The sequence below is a fragment of the Cebus imitator genome, unplaced genomic scaffold, assembly GCF_001604975.1.
Source record: "Cebus imitator isolate Cc_AM_T3 unplaced genomic scaffold, Cebus_imitator-1.0 Scaffold229, whole genome shotgun sequence".
Classification (NCBI taxonomy): Eukaryota; Metazoa; Chordata; class Mammalia; order Primates; family Cebidae; genus Cebus; species Cebus imitator.
In genome coordinates this window covers 1389768-1415470 of record NW_016107544.1, presented here as the reverse complement: position 1 = coordinate 1415470, position 25703 = coordinate 1389768, and the positions used below count along the sequence as shown (strand labels likewise).

At 40.6% G+C, this 25703-nt stretch overlaps 1 protein-coding gene across 8 annotated transcripts in view; it reads right to left on the bottom strand.

The window, feature by feature from the left end:
• CEP112 (centrosomal protein 112) overlaps positions 1 to 25703 on the bottom strand; it is a 646693-nt gene that overhangs the window by 124833 nt on the left and 496157 nt on the right. For all 8 annotated transcript variants that reach the window (XR_005195271.1, XR_005195272.1, XM_017497316.2 and 5 more), the window contains one exon: positions 11827 to 11916. Coding sequence is in view for 6 of the 8 variants with exons in the window: in XM_017497316.2 (XP_017352805.1) it covers positions 11827 to 11916 (90 nt within the window). In the remaining 2 variants the exon portion in view is untranslated. The remainder of the gene's footprint in view (positions 1 to 11826; positions 11917 to 25703) is intronic.

Genomic DNA, 25703 nt, shown 5'->3' with positions numbered 1-25703 from the left:
TCCCGACCTCAAGTGATCTGCCCGCCTTGGCTTCCCAGAGTGCTGGGATTACAAGTGTGAGCCACTGTGCCTGGCCTTAAATATCATTTTTATAAATTGCATTTTCTCATACTTTGTTGGTGACATATAGAAATATGATTGACTTTGTATAGATTCCCTTCATCACAGTAATGAATTTTCTTTCTATTCTTACAGAGTTCATTTTCCATTTTTAAAATCACAAGTAGATGTTGAATTTTCTTAAATGCCTTTTCTCCATATTTTGGAGTAATCATATGAGTTTTGTCCCTCATTCAGTGAATGCAATAAAATGTACAGGTTTATTTTCTAATGTTATTGATATAACAGTAATAATAATATTGCATTCCTGGAATTAATCTCATTTGTTATCCTTTTTAACCTTTAGATGCATTTTGGTCTACTAATATTTTGTTTAGGAGGATTTTTTCTCCTGAAAAAATGTATAGTTTTTTTTTTTTTTTTTTTTTTTTTTTAGCCACTATTTACTACTTTTACATATTTAAAGAATGAACTCTTCACAACTGTACTCATGACATAGTGTCCATTTAAGGTAACTGCAAGTTAAGTGGCATCTCAGAATGTTTGGCACTTTTTTTCTGAACATGACAAGCATAATCAGTAGTCACCAAACATTTCTCTCTGCTGACTCACCCTACCCTCTTTTTACCATCACTGTGTTGATCTCTTTACTTTCTCTTTCCACCTGTTCACTGAACTCTGTGAATTCAGTGCTTAGCAGCTGTCACAACAGGAAGCCTTGATAGGACACCTGTATTCCTTTTTATCTTCCTGGGAAACTATATTTGATCACCCAGGTTAATGCTTGATAATTCTGCTTGCCCACCAATTTTAAAAGGTGATATAGAACACATCTTGGTTTTAAGTTTTTTTCTATGTTATTCTTTAAAAGCCTCCATAATTTACTTGTTTAGAGTAACTCATGTATTTTGATCAAAAACATAATTTTTAATAAAACTAAAATTAAAGCCAAAACTGTCTTAAAAATTAAACCGAAAGAAATGAGAATATACCACAAGATTACTGCATTCTAAGAATAGATGATGAGACCCACCCACAAGGCAGGCCCAGCCTGCCTTTGAACCCTTCAGTCCCAGGTCAGAGCCCTGTGTGATCCTGTGGCCCTCCCCCTGGTCTTCATCACCCCTCAGTATTCACCGTAGGGATGAAGAGCCACTTCAACAATGTAGAAAATGCTTTATGGAAAAACAGCTGCAGTGATGCAGTCGATGCTTTGCTGACACATGGATTTGATATGTCAGCAAAGCACAGGATTAAAAACATGCAGCAAGCACATAGGGGATCCCGCCGCTTCTCTCCTCCCCCAGCACAGACAGCCCAATGAGGTTAAAAACAAAGAGACTCTCAAGAAAGCAACGATATGAAACAGAGCACGTTCACACCAGAAGAGTGCTTTAAGTGATCCTTTAAAAATGTCATTGCAATCATTGTATGTGTATTTAAGTGAGGGTTTTGGGTACAAGTGTTTGACTTGCTTTGTCACCAAAATCTCTCTTAGAATAACTGATTTATAAGATAGTTTTATAAGAAGTGTATTTAATAAAAATACTAATGTCGTTGACACTGTGGTTCAAGGTTTTTTTTTTTTTTTTTTTTTTTTTTTTTTTTTTTTTTTTTTTTTTTTTTTTTCACAGCCCCCTCCCAGAAACCAGAGGCAAGTATTCAAACTGTCACTGAGAAGAACATGTGGCCAAAATTAAATGTGGTTCTATCTCTCATAACAAGTCTTAGAATGATGCATCATACCAGCTGTCTGGGAACAAATGTATTTTGTTGGCATGGGAACAAAAGACTTAGTCTGAATTTTGTCAATAAACTGTGGTTATTAAAATTACTCAAAATAAACCAGAATAATAACCATTAAACATGAAAAGTCAATAAGAGTCTTTGAATTACATTTCTGTTGCAATTCCTGTTTTCATAATATGCTTTGGGATAAAACATAGCTTTGAGTTGTTAGTACTTTTAAATAGACTTCATTGCAGATGAGTTAGCCAACAACAGCGAAGACTGTGAAGTTTTAAAATCCTTTATGGAAAATGGAAATTAAAGGCTTGGAAATCTGTAGAAGACCAATTCTTTTTAACAATTGTCACAATTATTGCACAATTGATTTTCTGTCTCTGTAGCATCTTCTTTAAGGCTGTCTGTGACTCCATAGACTTGTTGGTTACCCTTGATGATGACTGAGGTGGTTTAAAGATAAGCAGTGCTATCCACTGAAAGCTTTAAATTGATTGATTTGGTTCTCCTAATATCCACGCTACTCCCAGATAGATCACTGGGCATTGTGGGGGGCAAATACCTCTTTGGGAATACAAATGATACTAGCTGTAATGGTATAATAGGCAGAAGGAGCTAAGGCGCTTCTAGAGACGTCTAATATGACCTGAAAGCTACTTGTACTAACGGGACCAAGTTTTATTGTTTAAAAACCCAGAGACCTAGGAAGGAATCAGCAGAATGCCAAGTTCATCTGTAGAGAAAAATAAAGGACTTTTTGGTGTCTTTTTTGCTTTGGCCTTCTTAGGAGAGATTTGAAAGGAAAATCTGCCTTGTTTCAGAGGACAGCAGAAAGGTGGGCCACATGGGGAGGCTGCTGGAATTTTGCTATCTCTTCATCTTTCCCTGACCTGTGAACCCTTTTGGTGCTATAATGTCTGAGGAATAGCTGAGGGTCCAGAGCAGCCACGAACGATCCTACCAGATGAAATGATCACCCCAGATGAAAATGATAGAGGAATATCTTTAATATTTGTTTTTTAAAAAGTCTAGACAAGAATACACTAGGAAAAAGTAACTTAGAGTATGTTTAGGAGGCCCAGTACCAAGGGCCTGCGATCAGTACCCAAGTTCAGAAGCTTTTGGAACTCTTTGTCCTCAAAGTCCCTGCGGCCTGTGAAGCTGCTAATTCTTCCTCCCTCCTTCTCTCCATCTATCACCTTCCCTCTCCCTCTTTCCATCCCTTCTTTCCTCCTCCCATTAATTCACTGAGCACCATTGGGCCTCATGCTGGGCTAAATGCTGGGATACAAGGATAAACATGACACAGTCCCAGCTCAGGTCCCACCCTCATTGTACACTACCTACTGAGGGATTTGATGGAAAAAGCTTTAATGGGTGGGGGCGGGGCATTTTAGTCCTTTCTCACACTGCTATAAAGATACTATCCAAAACTGAGTAATTCGTAAACAGAGGAGGTTTAATTGACTCACAGTTCTGCATGGCTCTGGGGGCCTCAGAAAACTTACAACCGTGGCAGAAGGGGAAGCAGGCACCCTCTTCACGAGGCGGCAGAAGGCAGAGTTGAGAAAGAAAGGGGAAGAGCCCCTTATAAATCTATGGGCTCTCATGAGAACTCACTAACACAAGAGCAGCATGGGGGAAACTGCCCCCCATGATCCAATCACCTCCCCTCAGGTCTCTCCCTCAATACCAGGGGATTGCAATTCAAGATGAGATTTGGTTGGGGACACAAAGCCTAACCATATCAGGGGGCCACAGAAAGTGCTGCAAGGGCACAGACAGATAAAAGTGGGACATCAGGTGGGCAGGGCTGTTTTGAGGATGGGGGCTTGGGAAAGCAAAGACCTTACAGAGCGATTCAATTCAACAAGTGCTGGCGGATGCCATGAAGATGACAGACCAGGTGCTTACCGTAAGGGGCGTATGTAATGTGTAGCAGGAAACTCTCTTTGGTTTTCCTGGCTTTACATTCTCCTGGCTCTGCTCTTCCTGCCCATTCCTTTTCAATACCCTTTGCATGCTGCTCTACTTTCTCTGGTCCCTTGACTGTGTTACTGCCTATTAATCCGCTCATGGCCCTCGTATATCCCTCTATGCTCTTCCTTGTCAATATTATCCAAAGTTCTGGGTTTCTGCTATATCTGCATCAAGATGACTCTGACATGTTTACAGTCCTAGGGCTCCTTCTTGACTTCTGGATTCAGATTTTCAATAAATGTCTCCAAACGAAGGTCCTCCTGCTAGCATCTAGGATGTAACATCTAAAAAAATGACAATGTCATTGCCCACTATACACAAGCTTATCAGTTTAAAAACACGGGATTATTTTCAACACATTCCTTTCTTCCACTTTCTACATCTCTGTATTCTGTGAATTTTTCCTTTTTAAAAATTTTTATTTTTTTGAGACAGGATCTCCCTCGGTAGCCCAGGCTGGAGTACAGTGGTACAATCTTGGTACACCGCAACCTCTGCCTCCCTGGCTCAAGGGATCCTCCCACCTTAGCCTTCTGAGAAGCTAGGACTACAGGTACACATCATCACACCTGGCTAATAATTTGGTTTTTTTTTTTTTTTTTAACACATGGGCTTTTGCCATGTTGGCCAGGCTGGTCTGGAACACCTGGGCTCAAGCAGTCTGCTTGCCTTGGCCTCCCAAAGTGCTGGGATTACAGGCATGAGTCACCACGCCTGGCCTGAATTTTTCCTTTAAATGCATCTTCACATTCACTCCCTTCTTTCTACTCCTTTTTACAGCATCCAGTTCAAGTCTTCCATATTTCTCTTGTGACCAGTGATGTGAATTTTAGTTCCATAACCTCTGAATTGGTCTCCTTTCATTTCTTGTTCATCTTCCCTGCTGGACTCATGCTTGTAAAATATAACGTCAGTCACCTAGCACTCCCCAGCAAAGAAAAACACCTCCATTGCTGACAACTACTTTCTAACAAATGACTGAACTCCTCAGTATTCTATCCAGAATTGGTTGGTGGTCCTGACACATACCACAGCACTCAGCAAAAAGTTGACTCAGTGGCCGAGCACAGTGGCTCATGCCTATAATCCCAGCACTTTGGGAGCCAAGGTGGGTGGATCACGAGGTCAAGAGTTCAACACCAGCCTGGTCAATATGGTGAAACCCTGTGTCTACTAAAAATACAAAAATTAGCTGGATGTGGTGGCGTGCACCTGTAGTCCCAGCTGCTAGGAAGACTGAGGCAGGAGAATCGCTTAAGCTCGGGAGGCAGAGGCTGCAGTGAGCTGAGATTGCACTCCAGCCTGGGTGACAGGGCAAGACTTGGTGTCTAAATAAATAAATAAATAAATAAGTAGACAGTAACAAAGGATCCCTCTTCCCTTTTTTTTTTTAGTGGATGAAATGAACAAAACTAACTTTCTGGTCCCCTTTTTTAATGGATGGCATGAACAAAACTAACTTTCTGGTCTTGTTTTCCTCTTCACTGATATCACACCTCCTGGCCAAGATGTTACTCAACATCCCTTGAATACTCAGCGTGTTCTGTCCCTCACACTGCCCTGTAACTAGAATGTCCTTCCTCTCTGTTAATGCCCAACCCAGGTGTTCCCTTCTCCTCTACAAATAACGATAATCATACGCGTTGCATCTCTGTGATATTTTATAGTTTTTAAAGTAGCTTTACACACTTTATCTTGTTTTGGTGTTCCCAAGAACCCTGTGGAAAGATATTTTACTAACATTTTACTGATTAGGAAGCCAATATCCAGAAAGGTTGAGTGACTTACCCACGATCACATGGTTAGCGGTGACAAAAGTGGACTGAGAACCAGCAGCACTCTTCCCCACTAGATATGGCAGTCCTTGAAGCCTCTTCTGTTTGCTTTCCCTGTGCCTTGGTGAGGGTCTCTGGGACCCTGCAACCCAAGAGTGAACCCCACTAGATCATGACAGTCCTTGACGCTTCTTCTGTTTCCTCTCCCTGTGCCTTGGTGAGGGTCTCTGGGACCCTCCAACCCAAGAGGGAACCTTTTTCCTCACCCTGCAAACCCTAAACACACAATTACCGTGGAGACTGTCTTTGGTCACTAGTGTCTCTCCTAAATTAGTTGATGTGTCTAGGCCTTAAAGATGAAGTTGGTTGCTGCAAAGTTGTGATTGAAATGTTAAAACGCAAGTTTTAGCTATTATAAAATAATTTGAGTCACGTGTGCCTGCACAGTCCACACCTTTAACGCTTGGAAAACCAGATGAGACTTAGAACTAAACCAGCTGGCTGCAAAAAAAAAATACTGAGCACAAAACCAAAGAGAACCCCAGGGGCAGCCCAAGACAGCAAGACAAGGTAAGGCCAGGTACCTTCAACAGAAGGCTGGCAGAATGCTGATCCCTTCTGACCAGCTTTGGAAAGACACAGTTCCCCTGGGGGCTGCAAACTCTAGAAACAGCTCCAAATTAGCAAGTGCCACACACTGCCTAGGCAGCGGGACCCTAACCTCTTCCTGGTTAAAGATCCTCCCCTTCCTTCCCATAGCATTAGGGAAGATGGAAGGAAGGGCCAGTGCTTGTGTTCTTTCTGCACACTGTGATTCTGAGCCTCCACACCATTTAGAAAAAGAACCAACTTCCATTCCATGCCTGGGGTCTACATTTTATATATATCTCATAAGCTTTGATACATATCCCATTTACTCTATCAGACTGTAAACTCCTTGAGGGCAAAATCTATAACTTATTCATATTTGTTTCTTCTCAGATATAACACTGTTTAGCAAAGTACCCCTGTTAAAAGAATAAAATGCTGAGTAAAAAGACGCTGAGTCTCCTGTGAAACACTCAGCATTGTATTTTATTTATTAGAACATCTCTAAAGTATTGTTTATTTCTCACTAATTTGTTTAATAAAATAATAGGGAAACTGAGTGATCAACGTAATTAAAGCTATTCATACTTTCAAATTTCAAGATAGCCAGTTTGAAGCAGGGGTTTTGCTCTGTGTATGTTAATATTCACACAGTGGTATGTTAGAATCTGACATTGTTTGGTATCTTTGTGATAAATACATGCTTTACACCGTGGTAAGACTAACAAGTAACTTTTAGGCTATTTATTTTCTTCCTTTTCTTTTCTATAATTTATCAGGCCAAATGATCTAGTCTCATTGTGAATAATGAAACATTGTTTGCTCCCCATTGTGGATAATGAAACTAAGTGAATTTTAGTTTTACCCATAATGTTTTAATCTATACCTGCACCCGAGTGACAGATGGCATATATCCATTTTACAGAGTGTTTAACACAGTGGAAAATAATATGCTGGGAGTGAGCAGATAACTTGCAGACCTACCCTGGCTCTGCCACTACTGTGTTGTACATTACAGAAGTCACATCCTTCCTGATGACTCAGTTTCCTTGCACAATGAAGTCTGACTCAAGCTCTGATCTCCCCTTCTTTGATGAAATTATGGGGTTCTTGCTAAGATTATACCTGGAATTAGAAATTATTACCTCCTCCTATGAATGAAAATAATGGCGATTTTAAATTACTGTTTATTGATTAGAGAAAAGATCACGTTTTTGTAAAACTGACTTAGAAAATTTATTTTCTGATTCTATTTGTGTTACTTCCCTTGAATCTGCCCAAGGAGCAAATTGACCCTTTGTGCCTCCCAATGAGCACACCTTCCTGGGGACTCTGTGTGCTGATCTGTCCGTGTGTGGGGACAGAGGATAGAGCTGACGGCACCAAGGCAAGTGCTGGGCAGCAGAGATACCACCCATCAAGACCTGATGAGAAGCAGCTTTTTGTTTTTAATTAAAAACATAACTTTTAAAATGCCTCATTCATTTTTTGTTTTTATAGAATCAAAACACAGAAATTTTTCTTAAATGAAAACCAGAAGCCATTTAAACTTTTTTTTAAAGCAAGCAAGTTAAAAAAAAAGCAGCTTAGGAAATTGTCTTTTGTAATTCTGCCAGTTTCAATTTTGATTCCTTATGCAACTAGTGTCAGGATAATAATATTTGCTTGAAAAGAAAGAGAAAGATAGTCCTAAGTGGCTGTTTCAAACACATTTTAGTTGTTTGATTGGCTGATGTGTGACTAGCTACTGTTACTGAAGTTGCTTTGATGAACAACAAAAAATAAATTCATCATGTAACAATTTCAACATTTTAGATATCCTTAGTAAAGTCATATATAAGCAGATCCTAAAAAGTGTCTATGATAATACTTCTAATTATTTTTGACTACTTCTGTTAGTGTCACAAATTTAAAGGGAGATGTAAGTCAAATTTAGATAAAAGATTAAGTTAAATTAAATATAGATGAATAGTATTTATTAAATGTCTATTATTTATTGTTCAGTTTCATTGAAACAACTGGCTTTTTTTTTTTTCTAGCTACACCCTAGGACCTTGTGGAAAGAACCCAACAACTCATGGTTGCAAAGATTATGAAATATTCAGCTTTACCCATGGGTATTTCCTGATATTTCTTTAGTAAACTGTAGCCTAATAGAAGATATCAGGAATTAGTGTAAGAAATATTCTAAAAAGCTATTGTCACTACAAAGATGAAAGCAACTTTGATGATCAAAAAGAAGTCAATTAAAAAAGACTGAAAGTAGTTCCTGAATCCTCCTCTATTGTTCATTTGGGATTTCTTAATTTCCCTATTCTCAATATATTATGGAATTTTCTGTGTGAAGTTTTGCCATGAATTAAGTTGATGTCAACAAAAGTTTTACCTTAAGTCATATTTTACCACAAACTAGAGAAGCCCCAGTCCTCCAGGGAGCACCTTTTCCTGCCTTTAAGAAGCTTTTCCTTTCTCCTTCTTTTAGTTACAAGCGTCATCCACAGAGGATGGAGCTCAGTTGACCTTCAGTGACAATTAGACCTGCTGATTTGACTAGAACCAATCCATGCTCCCAACTGAGGAGGCATTTTCATCTCCTTGACTTGGTACGTGATGGCCAAGTCTGCTGTGCTTGTGTTTCTGTTGCTCGTTGCTTTTCTCTGCCCATGAAAAGTCAATGGCATTGGCTCCTGTGCCAGGTATCAGGAACACAATGCCTGCTTTCCTGCCATTCTTAAGTTTAATTCCTCGGCCAGGTGCAGTGGTTCATTCCTGTAGTCCCAAGCACTTTGGGAGTCCGAGGTGGGCGGATCACCTGAGGTTGAGAGTTTGAGACCAGCCTGACCAGCATGGAGAAACCCTGTCTCTACTAAAAATACGAAAACTTAGCTGGGTGTGGTGGCACCTGTCTGTTATCCCAGATACTCGGGAGGCTGAGGCAGGAGAATTGCTTGAACCCAGGAGGCAACAAGAGTGAAACTCCGTCTCAAAAAAAAAAAAAAAGTTTACTTCATCTATCATTGCTGTCCAGTTTTTTTTTTATTAGCTAGATATGTAACTTGAAAATTGTCATGAAAGGAGCAAAAGTTTGGAGTTCAGATAAACCTGGATCTGAATACTCCTCTACTACTGTGTGACCTTGGATGAGTTACTCAATCACCCTGGATGTTAGTGTACTAGTCACAAAACTCAGATGATAATACTGATCTTATGTAGTTATTGTGAGAATTAAATGAACTAGTATGTGTAACATTTCTCATACAGTGTTTGTCATCTTGTCAGCATTTGATAAGGTATAGTTATTATTATTATTATTATTTTTTTGAGATGGAGTTTTGCTCTGTCTCCCAGGCTGGAGTACAGTGGCGTGATCTTGGCTAACCGCAACCTCCACCTCCTTGGTTCAAGTGGTTCTCCTGCCTCAGCCTCCTGAATAGCTAGCACTAAGGTGCCTGCCACCACACCTGGCTAATTTTTATATTTTTAGTAGAGACAGCGTTTTGCCATGTTGGCCAGGCTGGTCTCAAACTTCTAACCTCAAGTGATCTGCTTGCCTCGGCCTCCCAAAGTACTGGGATTACAGGCGTGAGCCACTGCGTCTGGCCTAGTTATTATTACTTTTTTTATTTTAGTATTATTCTGTTTTGTTGTCCTATTGTTGGCTGTATTACATAGACACTGTATAAAAATGTCTATAAAATTAAATGAACTAGTATGTGTAACATTTCTTGTACAAACACTGTACAAGAAATATAAGAAATGTTGCACATACTAGTTCATTTAATGAATTTTTCATTAATGAATTTAATGAAATTTAATGAATTTAATCAGAGAAGCACAGCCAGAGCCTGCACTACTTGTGAACTTCTTGTTTTGTGATGTAATAAAGTGCTATATTTTTTATGTCAACCATGGGTGGGATAGTCTGTTACTTGCACATAACTGAAACAGGTATGCATACACTTTTTGCCGTTGTTTTTGTTTTTGAGATGGAGTTTTGCTCTTGTCACTCAGGCTGGAGTGCAATGGTGAGCTCTCAGCTTGCTGCAATCTCTGTATCCCAGGTTTATATATACATATAAAATGTATATGTATATATGTATATTTATGCATATCTTATATACGTGATATGTACATATACATGTGATACACATACGACGGAATTATAGGAGGGCAAGTCAACTCAGCAAGCATTAATAGTCAGCATCTATTAAGTGCTCACTTCCATCATTTTGTACAATCCTCTACCGTGGGATCCCGTTTGTAAACATCTCCAGAGATTAAAAAAGAAAGAAAAAAAGCTTCCTTATTAGCCTTACTTTTGCATTTATCCTTCCCCCAAGGTCAGAATGAGCTAATCTAATATGCCAATATTCCTGTACCGAGTTTTACAACCAAAGTATAAACATCTGTCAATTCCTAGGACTGTTTCTGTTCATAATGGATTGGTGGCACTTAGATCAACATTAGCAATGCTATACTCAATGGCTGAGGACCATGCATTTATAAAGGGTTTCATCAAGACTCATGGTATCTATTGATATATGTTGACTTTTTACTTTAAACTGTCAAAATTATCACTAAGTGTAATTTATTATAACCAGAAGAGTTGGGTGAAAATAATGCTGTTATTTAAAAATAAAATAGGTCATTAGCTATTGTCATAGCCATACTATTCTGGGTTATATTACATTTATTTTGAAAAGAAAGGAAAGAAAGAAGAGCAAACTAAAATTCAAAAGAAAACATGATTTTATGCCTCTTAAGCAAAATAATATCCATTTATTTTGAAACAATGACATAGCAGACACTATTGGCTGCACATTCAACACTCCATTTCCCCTTCTTTTTGTTCTGGTTTTCCTTCTTCTCCCAGTTTCATCACCAGCAGGTGGATACTGATTGGTCTAGCCTAGTCTACTCAGTTCTTTTGCCAGGGATTGGACATGCCAGGCTGACCATGTGACCTTCTTTGGCCAATGACATGTAGAGGAAGGGGGTAGGTCCCAGGAAAGATTTCCTTACTCATTAGAAGGAGACCCTAGAAATTGGCAGCCCCTTTCTGCCTCTGGATAGTGCAGATGTGGGCAGGATGCCTGGCACTGCTGCAGCCATCTTGAAGTTGCTTCTAGAATGAAGCCAGCACTGGAGGTAGAGCCATGAGAATGCAGAGATGCACAGCCGGAGCCTATACTACTTGTGAACTTCTTGTTTTGTGATGTAATAAACTGCTTTATTTTTTTATATCAACCATAGGTGGGATAGTCTGTTACTTGCACCCAAAGCATCTTAGCTGAAACAGGTATGCATACACTTATTTTTTGTTGTGGTTGTTGTTTTTGTTTTTGAGATGGAGTTTTGCTTTTGTCACTCAGGCTGGAGTGCAATGGCGAGATCTCAGCTCACTGCAATCTCTGTATCCCGGGTTCAAGTGATTCTCCTGTCTCAGCCTCCCAAGTAGCTGGGATTACAGGTGCACACCCAGTTAATTTTTGTATTTTCAGTAGACATGGGGTTTTGCCATGTTGGCCAGGCTTGTCTCAAACTCCTGACCACAGGTGATCCACCCACCTCAGCCACCCAAAGTACTGGGATTACAGGTGTGAGCCACCACACCCAGCCGCACACACTTCTTGACCTAGAGAAAGTAAACAAGAGAGTCAAATAGGAAAGGAAAGGGTACCTGTTCCTGTGACTCCAGTTCTCTGTGTTGTAATTTTTTCTCTGCACATCGCACCTGGTTAGAGCGGTTTTCTAGTTCATCTTGTAAAACCTGAAATGGTATAAAATAAACAATCATTAATAATTAAGATACTTGAAAAAATAGTTTTACACCATGAACTGGCACTAAAAAGGCCTCAGATCTCTAGTTTATTACTCTTGTTCCAACGCATTCAGGCAAACAATCTGAATTATGTGTGTCAGGCTAAGATGTTTTCTGCTTTAAGAATACCTAGTATAAAAAGTTCCAAAGTTATAAAATAGACAAATTAGCAGACGTCAATCATATATTAAAGTATCTTGTATTTCCAGCACAGAACCACAAGCATGTAATAAAGTGTACGTAATAAAGCATAACACTATTGTAATTAAAATGACTCTCTCAGGACACCTGCAAGGTACACTTACACTCTGAATATCATTGCGACAGGTAGGGATTCTAATATCTGACCAGCATAACATTTTTCAAAATTATATTATGATAATTTGAGTAAATTATAGTAGTCTTAAAGGAATTTTTTTATAAAGTCAGAGAGGATGGTATGGAATTTGTGGCGCTTATAAGAAATGGACAGAGGTGATCTCTTTCAGTTGCCAAGTAGCTGTTTGAAATAGAACTCAGGTTAATATGTGAAAGAGAAACCATAAAGACCAGTAATTATCACTGAATCAATTACTATGTTAAGAGGTAACTAGACTTTTTTTCTAGTGTATCATTGTTTTACTGCCCTTGAAGAATAAAACATTTAATTCTATTCTGCTTGTTTCTTAATGTACAGATGGGGGATAGTATTTAAATAAAGTTGGTGTTTTAAAATGTAAAAAAAAAAAGTTTCCATGTACTATTTCTATAATTACACTGGATTGTCCATTCAAACAATCCAGTGTAATTATAGAAATACTACATGGAAAGCTACAGTGAACAGAATGCATGGGGTGGTAATAGCAAAGGGGTTCAATTCACAAAATTCAATTCATCCAGCCAATATTAGTGAGTTCCTGCTCTATGTCAAGAATTGCAATAGGTACTCTACACATAGCAGTGAAGAAAACAGACAAATCTCTGGTCAAGCACTGTGGTTCACACCTGCAATACCAACACTTTCAAAGGCGAAGGCAGGAGGATCACTTGAAGCTAGGAATTCAAGACCAGCCTGAACAACACAGCAAGACCATTTCTACAAATTTTTTTTGTTTAATTAGCTGGGTGTGATGTGCAAACCTGTGGTCCCAGCTACTCAGGGTGCTGAGGCAGGAGGATCACTTGAGCCCAGGAGTTTGAAGCTGAAGTGGGCTATGAGTGTGCCACTGCACTCCAGTCTGGGTGACAGAACAAGATACTGTCTTAAAAAAAAAATCCTTGTATTCATATGCTTAGATTATAAGGGGGTGGAGGTAGGCAATAAGCAAACAGTAAGTGTGTTATATATCAGTGATGAGTGCAGAAGAAAAATAAAGCAAGGAAGGGGACATTCTGGAGTGGTATGAGAAAGGGGGACTGCAATTTTAAACAGATGGTCCAAGAAGGCCTAACTGGGCAAAGACCTGAAGGACAAGAGAGAGCAAGTCACATGTGAATTTCCAAAGGAAGAGCCTTCTAAGCAGTGGCCACTACATGTGGAATGACTCCAAGGTGGTGTGTTTGTGGAAGCCATAAGGTCAGTGTTGAGAGTGAGCAAAGAAGCAGCAGTGAGGTCAAGGACTTAACAGGGTTCAAGTCACATCAGGTCAGTGGAGTCTCACAGGTCAAAGGCTTTAGATTTTGCCCAGAGGTAGATGGGAAGCTGCTGGGTGGTGGGGAGCAGGTGCTGCTTTCATTGCTGTCTGAGGAGCAGACTGAGGGGCAAGGCAGAGGCAGGGAGCAGGGCAGAGGCCACTGTAACACTGGGAAAGGGAAGATGGAGAACAGGGCCAGGTGGTATCAGCTGATGAAGGAAGGGTCAGGTCCAGGTTTGAAATAGAGATGACGGCCCTCAGGGAGTGGAAGCAGAGAGAGGGAAAAACAGGACCCCAAGGATTCTGGTCTGAGCATATAGAAGACTGCAGTTGGCATTCACAGAGAGAGGGCAGGTCTTGCGGGAGAGGAGCTGGAGCTCCGCCTCAGATGGGTTAAGTGTGAAATGCCTATTACACATCCAGGTGGAGATACTGGAGTTCAGACACAATGGCTAAGTTAGTGTCCATTAACAATTCCTTCAATACAGGCAGGAAATCACACTGCCATGTGTGTACCTATGCAACAATCTTGCATGTTCTTCGCATGTACCCCCAAACCTAAAATGCAATAAAATAAAAAAGTATTCAGGAAAAAAAAATTCCTTCAATACAATGCCAGTCTTTTTCATGTCCAGATAAACAGTGGTTCTTAACCTTTTGGGAGGTTCTAGGCTCCTTTGAGCATCTGATGAAAGCCATGCAGACACCCCCTAGAAGGAGAAAAACCATAGTTTTATGATTTTGCCTCTCACTGTAGGGTGTTCATAGATTACCCGAAGCCCATCTGTGAAGGGACCCCAGGTTAAGAACTAATTTAAAAAGTGAAATGGTTTGTGAATGAGCTTGCATGATTTAGGGTCTCTTTGATATTAGACTTGATTATAAATCTACAAGTCAATTGGGTCTGAGAATGAGCTTGGAAATCTCTCCATTCTTGAATTCTCTATAATTCTGTTATTGTGCTCTATTTCTAAAAGGATAAATGCAATTGTTCCTGTGCTTGTTGATGAGGTAGCCTTCCGCCAGCCCCCTCCTTTCATAGCTACCAGTATGAAGGATCTCATCAGCTTCTCTTATGGCATAATTGGGAAAAGTAATGATTACTGTATGGGGAAGAATATTTATCCATCTTTTTGGCCCCCACTTTTCCTACTCTCTAATCCATCCTCACACCACTGTCAGAGTGATCTTCTTAAACCTAAATCTGATTATGTTGCTACCTGAATGAAATGCTTAAGCAACACTCCAGCCTTCCCTGAGAGACAGCTCTCACTCCTTAGCACGGCATACATGGGCCTTTATCAACCGGCTTGGTCTCCGGCCACAGTGCACTGCAGGAGGTCTTGGCGTGCCATGCAGATGTCATTACCAGCAGTAACAACAGGAGCTATCATTCACAGAGTGGATTTTATTTTCCAACCTTATGACAATTTTGTGCACCCAGTATCATTTCATCTATGTTAGGGAGGATGTAATTGAGGCTCCATGCAGTTAACCACCTTGCTTAAGTCCACGTGGTTGGCAGTAAGGTGCTGGACTGGAATTTTAACACATTTCTGTAACTTCAAGTTCAATACATTTGGGCTACTCCATGCTGCCTCTTTCCCGCTTAGTACTGATTTCCTCTTTTCTTTGCCTGGGAGTTCCTACCGCACCTACTCTGTTCAATGATGTAATTGCCCTGATCTCTATCAAGAGCTAAGTATGGACTTCTCTGGGCTTTTATCCATCTAATGTCTAAGAGAAATAATTTACATGTCTGGGTGGCATGCAACTGTCTGTATGCAACTGCAGCTCAGGGCTCTCCTGTCTTCATCTCTGCAAGCCCAGTGCTAAGCCAGCTCAACGCCTGGCACACAAGTGCCACTGAATTCATGTTTGTGAATGGAACTCATAAACATCTGAACTCTACTCCCTAAAGACGTTTACTTCAATCATCAGGGCTTCTGACTGTCCTGCATATGGGACATTTAACCAAAGGTTATTATGTGTCATGAGATACAAAATATACAAATATATCCTCCAAATATTTCTATCTATCTCTGATCATACACACACATATCGTAATGATAATAATTGATAATATCTGGTTTCTGCTACAATAAAAAATACTCCTTTGTTTTTCTTTTAATTTTATTTCACAGAAAAGAAAGATGGCACGCCTCTCCCTTGTTTTTAACAAAGCCCTATTCCCCACCTCCTGGCTTCTCTCCCTCCTTGCCTTCACCTGCAGAACCCTGAGGGTGCCACGCTAAGCGTCCCATGTCCTCCCTCGTTCTCTGCATACTCCATTACACCTGCCCCCTGTCCCCACTGCTTTCCTGAGTCAATTTTCATACCAGTCACTTGTCACCTCCCAAATGCCAAAGCCAGAAGCTAACTTTCTTCCTTTTTCTACAGAAGCATTTGGCACTATTCAAGCCCAGTTGTGTTCTTCTCTTGAATTTTGAGGAAATACTTCTGCTCAGTGAAGTCAAGGGATTTAAAAAAAGAGGATGCTACAAAAGTGAAGGGAGAAGACAACAAGGTCTGGAAAGAGGGCGGTGAGTACATAGAAGGGAGGGATGTGGCAGAACCATTGACAGGGGGTTGGGAAAAAGAGGGACTCAGGCATCACAAGGCTTTGAGATGGAATGACCAGAGAACAGTGAATTCTTGCTAATCACAGGTCGGAAGCGGTGGGGCAGTGTGGTTTCTAACATGCTGGGTTGAAGGTACTGGCAGGACTTTAAGGAGGAACTATTGTTAGAGTCTGAATACTGTGGCCCCTCAAAATTCAGATGTTGAAATCTTAACCCCCAAGGTTATTAGGAGGCGGGACCTCTGGGAGGGAATGTCTTCATAAATGGGACTGCTGTCCTTCTCAAAGCTCTGAGTGAGGTCCCTGGCCCCTTCTACCATGGGAGGACATGGCACAGAGATAGATGCCAATGAACTAGGAATCGGGCAGGCTCTCCCCAGAAGCTGTATCTTAGATCTTGGCTCTCTCAGCTGAGCTGTGGGAAATAAACTTTTGTGTTTAGAAGCCACTCTGCCTGAGGGATGTTGTTACAGCAGCCAGTGCTCACTAGGACCCCCAGCTAGCAGATCACGTTGCTCAGTGGGTCTGAACAGTGAGGCATGATCTCAAACAGAGGCATAGAAGAGGTTCTAAAACCTGCCCTTTGGGTGATGCCCACACTCAGGCAGAGGAGGAGAGGGAGGCCAAGAATGCTGGTCAAAGTCCAGATAGGCAGGAGGCAACTGAGGGGAAGTTAGGATGACATATTACAGAAATCTAGCTGAAAGAAACTTCCAAAGAAGGCAGGGTAACATAATTAGATCTGATCCTTTTTCCATACTTCACATACTGAACAGACTATGAAGTCGATCATATTTTATCAATATCATTAAAATGGAATTCAAATTACATTTGCTTTTCAAAAAGACACACTTTAAAAATTTCTTCATAAAGATGTAAAATGTGATCTTTCTAAAGTTAATCAAAGAAAGCAGTTATGCTTAGAAACAACTTTTGTTATCTATTAAAAATCAGTTAAAAAATTCAAAAGTCACCAAATAATATTTCACTTTCAAAAACATTAAAATGTACTACATGAAAGGAAAATGACAGTTTATATTGGCAGCTGGGCCTGGTTTTATATCCTAAAATAATTATTAGGTTATTAGAGCTCCAACCTCAGAATCTGACCTAAGGACTATGTGAAAATGACCACAATTGCTCAATAAGTGCAACCAGGGACTTTCAGTTGTGGCTTCTTTATTCAAAAACCTTCACATTGGACATTTCACACACACACACACACACACACACACACACACACACACACACACACACCTTCTAGTTTTTTTCCTGAGAAAAGCCCAAGATAATGAAATAATGGAATCTCCAACACTGGGTCAAAAATATAAAACAAAACCCACCTTGAACAGTTAAACTGTTTATTCTGCAGAATTGTCCCTCCTCTCTTAGCTGTGCTGTGCTAACTGGCACCATTACTGAAAAGACAGTGTTTTTCTCCCAATTAAATCTGCCTTTAAATACCATGTAAGTAAGCTGGCTGTGGGAAGTTGCGGCTCCTGACTTTCAGAGTGCTTTGTGCTGGGAAGAAAGAATGACACTTTCCAGAAGAAAAATGTAAATGACATAATAAGCTCTACAAGAACAATGAGTGCATACCACACTCTTTAAAAGGGAGAGCACTGTAGGATAATTTGATTGGTTTGTTTAAAATCTGAAAATAATGAGAGCAAATTAAAGTGTAAAAAATTGAACATGGTAATGGGGCAGGGTGAGGAAAAGGACCTGGGAGCGAATGTGCCCACTGAATGGCATCTGTGACGGGATATGGCTTTTCTGTGAGTTTGGGGGAAAAAGAGTATACTACTCAATGCTATTTTTTTTTTTTTTTGGAGACGGAGTTTCGCTCTTGTTACCCAGGCTGGAGTGCAATGGCGCGATCTCGGCTCACCGCAACCTCCGCCTCCTGGGTTCAAGCAATTCTCCTGCCTCAGCCTCCTGAGTAGCTGGGATTACAGGCACGCGCCACCATGCCCAGCTAATGTTTTGTAGTTTTAGTAGAGACGGGGTTTCACCATGTTGACCAGGATGGTCTCGATCTCTTGACCTCATGATCCACCCGCCTCGGCCTCCCAAAGTGCTGGGATTACAGGCTTGAGCCACCACGCCCGGCTACTCAATGCTATTTTAATAAAATGTATGAACATAGTTCAGCACAAGCCACTCCTTAACTTATAAAACCACACATTAAGGAATTACATAGTCTTATTAAAAACCAAAGTTTTCTGTTGTAGTTCTGAGTCAATTAAACAATCATAAAGTGAGACAGACACATGCCTTTTAATAATGAATAAATAAAACACAAGTTCATTTCAATCATCAAGTGGCTAAAAGGTTACTTCATAAAGGAAAACTTTATTGGAAGAGAGAAATACTATGTCACAATGCTAAAAAGTATTTTTAAAATGTTCCCAGCACACAAGGTATATAACAGAGACAGGCTTTCAGACGTAGTACTATAGCAAGACCAGACGTCTTTCTAGAGGTTTCTGATCTCGCCTTTGGCCCACCTCTTAGTCAGTTCCATTCTAGCACCCAATAGCTGTTACCTTACTACCCTTTCCCCAACAGGGTGTCTAAGCATATAAATTAGCCTTCAGCTTTTAACCCAGAATATCAGTACTCTGAGTTCCTACCAGAGAATACAATTTCAAGCTCTACTTTTCCATCTTTATCAAAACTCCATTTTGAGAAATTTGGAAAAATCCACTTGCGAATCAAGACAGAATTATCAACAGTATAAGAGTCACTCTTCTGAGTCAGTGGTCCTGGAAACACTGTCCTAGCAGAGTGAACTCCAGAGACACATTTGCTTACATATTTTCTGTTATGCGGCTTGTAGAGTCGTCTTCTTGCCCTCTTTAAGAGAGTTTCAAAGCAGTTCTCTCTGAGTTGAAATTTAATGTGTTTGACACATAGTCTGCCTCATTCTGTGTTGTCAAGTCTTGGCAAAATGCTAGTAGTGTCTGGCCTTGTCACAAATCATCATGAGGCCAATGGACACATTTTTCTGGGCCTGCCCTACACGAAGGGCAGAGGGCAAATGGATGCTTTCCTTGGTTCTGTCCATAGGTTCATCCACAAGTCCTCTGGGAAGGGGGAATCTTGAATGCTATAGTGATCTGTTATCTAAAAGAAACTAGATTGAACCATATGTAAGCAAAAAGAGTGTATATTAAAGTTTTGTCCTATATAAATATAAAACTGGGGTCAGTAGAGTTGTGGATCTTAAGGGCTTTGGGTACAGTCTGTGGCCATGAAACAAGGAAGCAGATGAACCTCCCCTGGGTGAAACGCAGAGGGGGCCTTGTGAGCTGCAAGCTCTGCATAGCTGAGTTTTAACAAGAAGAGAAAAACAGTATTTATACTAAAGATGCTGCCAAGAAGAAATCACCCTGGCAAACTGCTGAAAACTGCTGAAGCGGGGTGATGGGTAAATGGCGGTTCTGTGTACTCTTCTCCCTACTTTTGTGTATGTTTAAAAGTTTCCATAATAAAAAGTCAAAAAACTGAAAGAAGAAAAAAAAAGTCCCACTTCAAAAAATGAAGTCATCATATCCTTTCCTTCATGAGGCTTGAATTTACTATCTTACTTTGGAGAACACAGATGATTCATTCGGTCATTCAGTGGGTAGGAGGGATGCAGGAGGGTTTCCCCGTGAATGTTTTAAACACAGAATGCAGAGATGGGGGTGGGATGTGCATATTTTGACTGAAGATAACTAGAAGACAACTAGAAAGGGAAAGCTTATTTCTATTTTTATTGAGGTATAATTTACATACAATAAAATTCAGTGTTTATTTTTTCATGGTAATGGTCTGTTTTCCATTTAAAACATGTAAGATGATTTTTAAATGTATGTCATAAAATATTAGTTAAGTTATAAAATCTTGACATAAACCTCTCTTCCCCTGGTGGCTTGATCCTTCAAACAGGCAGGATGCCTGAGCTGAGACTACAGTGAAGAGACACTAATTATAAAGGTGAAATAAGGGTGGCTCTCATTGAAACTTTAATTACCTTCTTAATAATGCCCACGATTTGTTTAAGCAGCATTACTCCAATTCAGTCTATTAACTGGGCCGATAATATTTCTGATGAGTAGGTTTCCTTTTGACATGTAAATTGACACTGAAACAGTAAATGTTTTTCTACTACTGCTAACTGAAGGCTAAGGTAAAATACAAATAAAGCAATAAAATCTCAGTTGTATTTTCATGTTAGATTTACAGACTTATTTAAAAAAAAATCATGTTGTAAATGACTAGGACAAAGCAAGAAGATCAAGCCCTGTCATCTACACAAGGGGCGATAAATCTGGGGCCACTGAAAGTGACACAGTAGCAGTGCAACATTTTTACTGGGTGGTCTCACAGGCTATTTACAGAGGCCACTATGGTTTCTGTTTTATTATTATTTTTAAATAGGCTAAATCTACTAACAAAAGTAACTAGTCTTCTTCAACTGAAATGCCATTCAAGATTTCTTTTAAAGTGATTTCTTCATTCAGACTTACCCAGGATGAATAACAAACCATTAAAAAGTTTTATTAGTGATTCTGCAGTCATGGAAAACGGGTTTCGCTGCAGATCTAAAGCCAGAGCCACAGTTACTACTGCAGAGGCCATTAATGTATTCACAGCACAACTGTATAATTTTTTTCCCCTATGGTTTATGTTCAGGTTTTTAGTTGTTTTTTTTTTTTTTCTTCATTCCAAGCAACATTTACTTTTTTTCTTAAAAAAAACAAAAAAAACACCCTGATAATTCTGTCTCTTTTGTGATACTGATGTGAAGGAAAAGAGATCTTTGGAGGTAACATATGTTACTCTTCACATAAGGCAAAATTCCTTTCAGGTGGAAACTTTTCAGTGGTCATTGCGACAAACCACATGTATGAGAAACTGCACTTTCATCCGAGCTATTGCTATAGTACTCATTAGGCTGCTGATTCAACGTAAAAGGCAAAGATACTGTGGCCACTACACAAAGCAAGAGTTTTTCTTGTTTGTTATTCTCCAAGTAAGAAAGCTTTCACTTTTTCTCTTTCCTTCTCTCTCTCACCTATTTTCAGTCCTTTAAAATTCCTAAAGGACTTCCTTTAAAGGTCCTAAAAATGCACTTTTAAAAAAGTTAATGTTTCCTGGTCTTAACAGAGGTTCCAGGAAAAGAAATCATGTTATTTCAAGACTTTGATGATCTAAGAAAGCCGGACTCTCCTAACGCACCTCATTCATGTTTTCCTAGTCTCACAAAAGACCATCCTGACATTACCCACCATCTCCTCTTAAAGGGGCCAGTTCTACTCAGGAAATTCAAAACATATTTCCCCTCCTTGTGTTGCTCTAGACAGCTTCACTTGTGAACAAGTTCTTATCTTGGGTGGTAGAAATCTAAGATCAAATTCAAGAACCCCAGCTAGGATTTTGCAAGATCATAGAGGAATTTCCTCATCTGGCTGGGATGATAAGCACTCAACTTGACTTCAGTCTCTGCAGAACAGAGTGTAAACTGTTAAATCCTCACAGACCACCCCTCTTCAGTGCAAGCCCAGGGAAGAGGGAGGACCCATAAGCCATTCATTTAAATTTCAACTTTCTTACAAAGGCTAATCATTCACACATGCCATCATCCCCTGAGCCTGCAGTATCATTTCCAACCCCCTCCACCAAGCTGTGAATTTCTCCTTCATGAAAACTCAAGTCGATTCATTTGTTCCATGAAATACTTCAAATACAGATTAAACTATTTCACATTGTCATTATATGCCCTATATGATAACATATTGATAGGTCTCTTCCTATTGTGAATTTATCTAACTTTTTTCCCATTTTAGGGTCTGAACCTCATAAAAGCAACAACCTTTGCCTCACGTTATTTGTTAAGTGATCTCTGAAATGCTTGGAAAAGTGTTATTTACACTATTGTAATAAGCATTTACTGGTAACATTAACTAACTCTGTAAAGATCAAATTGCCTTTCATTTAAAACAGTTGGGATACTCTCACTAAAATTCTCAGATTTTTTTGCTCCTCATACATTTCCTCTCATTCTGTCCCTAGAGAAAAGTAATTGAGTTTTACCCAGTCTACTCCCTCAAATGTCAGAAGTGGCCTCCCTTCTTGTTTTCTCATAATACACATCGATCAGTGCCCTTTTTTCATGTTCCAGAGGGCTGCTTACCACTCTTGCTCTCTCCCTTCTGGTCAGACCCTCTCAGTGTCTACACTGGCATGCTGTCTTTACCCGTCTGCCTCTCAAGAAATTGGCCACATTTCTTGTTTTAAGAGATGGGGGTCTCACTATGCTGCCCAGGCCAGAGTGCAGTGACTATTCACAGGCGTGATCATAGCACCCTATAGCCTGGACCTCCTGGGCTCAAATGATCCTCCCACATCAGCCTCCCAAGTAGCTGGGACTACAGGGGTGCACCACTGTGCCTGGCTGTTTTTGTTTTTGATGGCCACATTTCTCAAGTGTTTCTCCAGTACCCTTATTTCTCCCCCATTAGTGCACTCAATCCTCATCAGTAACCTGATTTTGGTTTCTAATTCATTATGAGACTTGTTCTCTGCAAGGCCAGCAGTGATTTTCTTACTGATGATCCAGTGGTTTTTTCCACAACTCCATTCTCCTGGACCTCTCTGTTGCACTGGGCACTATTAGAACACTCTCTTTCCAGAAATCCTTCCCTTTGATACCACATCGTACTGTCCTCCTCCTCCTTCCCACATGCTTTCTGCTTCTCCTCTTCCTCTTCACTCTCACTTGTGGATATTTCCCAAACTAGGTTCTTACCTCTCTAGTCTTCTTTCTATACACTGTGTCCTTTGGATAATTAATATCATAAGTTAATGGGAGTATTTCTAAAATCCCGGCATAGAGCATGTACCAGACATGGTGCTAAACACTACTCTCAGAAAGCATCTAATCTAATGTGTACGGCAAGCTTATAAAGGAACAATTACAATACCACATGAATAGTGCTAAAAAGAAGTCTTACCAAGCATTGCGACTGAACACAGGAGGAAAGCAACGCATGCTGGGGAGGGTTTAGACAGCAAGAACTTCCTCAAGGAGGTAACGTGGGAGCTGGGGAGTTTTGCAGGAAGACAGGAGGGTGGTCCTGCAGAGTCAATCGCAGAGGAAAAGGCATGGCATTGGAGACCTGCAATGCATGTTGGCTACACCAAAGGCATGGCCAAGCAGAGGGCTGGCACTGAATCAGGAGAGGCTGCCTGGGTTGCTTAGAAGGGCCTTGTGCTCCAGGAGGACTATAGATTTTACCCTGTAGGAATGGGAACCACAAAAGGGCCTAAGATGATCAGATTTACAATATAGGATAAACATTCAGATGACAATGTGGAAAATGGTGGCAGGGAGGCCTGCTGGGGACAATTAACAGAGTCTTGGCAAGACACAGGTGAATCTATGGGACTGGACAGAGGCAAGGATCAGTTTCTACAGAGCCCTCTCAGAACACAGGAGAAAACCAGACCCAGAAAAATACGCCTGTAAGCTTCATGATGATTTGTAGAAAGTCCCGGAATAGAGAATGAGGCTTAGGATATTACATTTTCAGTCAATGAGAAATGCTTTAGAAACCCGAAAAATGAAAAGAATAAAAAAAGCACAATTTTACATACTTTGTAACAAAACATGCAAGAAAATCTGTCTGAGGAGTTCATTCTGCCATGGCCGGGAGACCATTAGGAGGCCATGTAATATCACGTGGGAGATGAGCCTGATTTGGACAAGAGATGGCAAGAAATGACGGGCCCAAGCGAATGCACGTGTGGGGATGGCAGCAGAGCCGCAAGACAGGCTGCAGGGCTTGGTCACGCAGCGAACGTGCCAGGTGTGAGAAGGTGGTTAAATGAATGACTAGGAGGCTTTCAGTGCAGGTAGCTTGGGTGCTGCCATTAACGAAGGCAGAGAACACAGTAGATTAAAATATATAGAAAGGGAGGGGAAAAAGAAGTTTCTGCATGACATGGATTCACCAGGAATGATGATACCAATGTCTTAACCACTAGATTATGGTGTCAAAAAAGAAATCATGGAAGGAACAGTTTTAGGGACAATCATGAGTTCCATTTTAGAGCCAATGATTTTGAATGCATATCATGATATCCAGCTTTCCATGCTTGATGGGCAACAGAAACACTAGCTCTAACTAGGGCTTGCCCGATGAGGACTCCTCCACTCATCTCCACACCCAGGATCTCTCAGGTCCTCTAACTGGACATCTCCAACTGCCTCTCTTACGTGTGTACATGTACATGGTGGCCTCACCATCATCTCAAACTTATCAAGTCCAAGACCAAACTCACAATTTTCCCCATCAACCAGCTTCCCTTCCACCTGTCCTGCTGATCATTGACACAGCTATTCATTCAATTAACCAGTTCCCAGTTCTAAATCTCACAATCATCTATAATGCCCTCTTTCTTTGTTCTCCCTTCTAGTTAGTTGCCCACATTCCTTCAACTTCTTTTCTGCTTTTTTTTTTTTTGAGACAGTCTCCCTCTGTTACCCAGCTCTGTCACTGCAACCTCCACTTTCCAGCTTCAAGCAATTCTCCTGCCTCAGCCTCTTGAGTAGCTGGGATTACAGGCATCTGCCACCATGCCTGGCTAATTTTTGTATTTTTAGTAGAAATGGAGTTTTGCCATGTTGGCCAGGCTGGTCTTGAATGCCTGATCTCAGGTGATCCATCTGCCTTGGCCTCTCAAAGTGCTGGGATTACAGACATGAGCCACCACACCCGGCCTGACTTCAATTTGAAATGACTCCACTCTACGTCCTGATTTCTGCACACCAGGATTCCAGACTCCTCCCAGTTGTGTCTTCCTGCATCCTGGCATGCTGGAGGAGGAGAAGGTTGGCATCCTGCCTTCCTATCCTGTCAAGGTTAAAATTCCTTGCTTGGCTCTGAATCCCTTCCTAACTAGCTTCATGTATCCATTTGGACTTCTTTCTTACTGCGCTCAATATATGGGAATCACTACTTATCTGCGGTTTTGTTTTCCATAGTTTCAGTTATCCATGGTCAACTGTGGTCCAAAAAGAGGTGAGTACAGTACAGATAAGATATTTTGTGAGGGGGGGGAGAGAGAGAGAGAGACCACGTAATTTTTATCACAGTATATTGTTGTAATTGTTCTATTTTATTATTGTTAATCTCTTATTGTGCCTAATTTATAAATTAAACTTCATAATAAATTTATCAATCCATGATCATGCTGCTAATAAAGAGATACCCAAGACTGGGTAATTCATAAAGGAAAGAGGTTTGCCGGGCGCAGTGGCTCACATCTGTAATCTCAGCTCTTTGGGAGGCTGAGATGGGCGGATCGTGAGATCAAGAGATCGAGACCATCCTTGCCAACACAGTGAAACCCCGTCTCTACTAAAAATGCAAAAAAAAATAAAAAATTAGCCGGGCGTGGTGGCACACAACTGTGGTCCCAGCTACTCAGGAGGCTGAGGTGGAAGAATCGCGTGATCCCAGGAGGTGGAGGTTGCAGTGAGCCGAGAT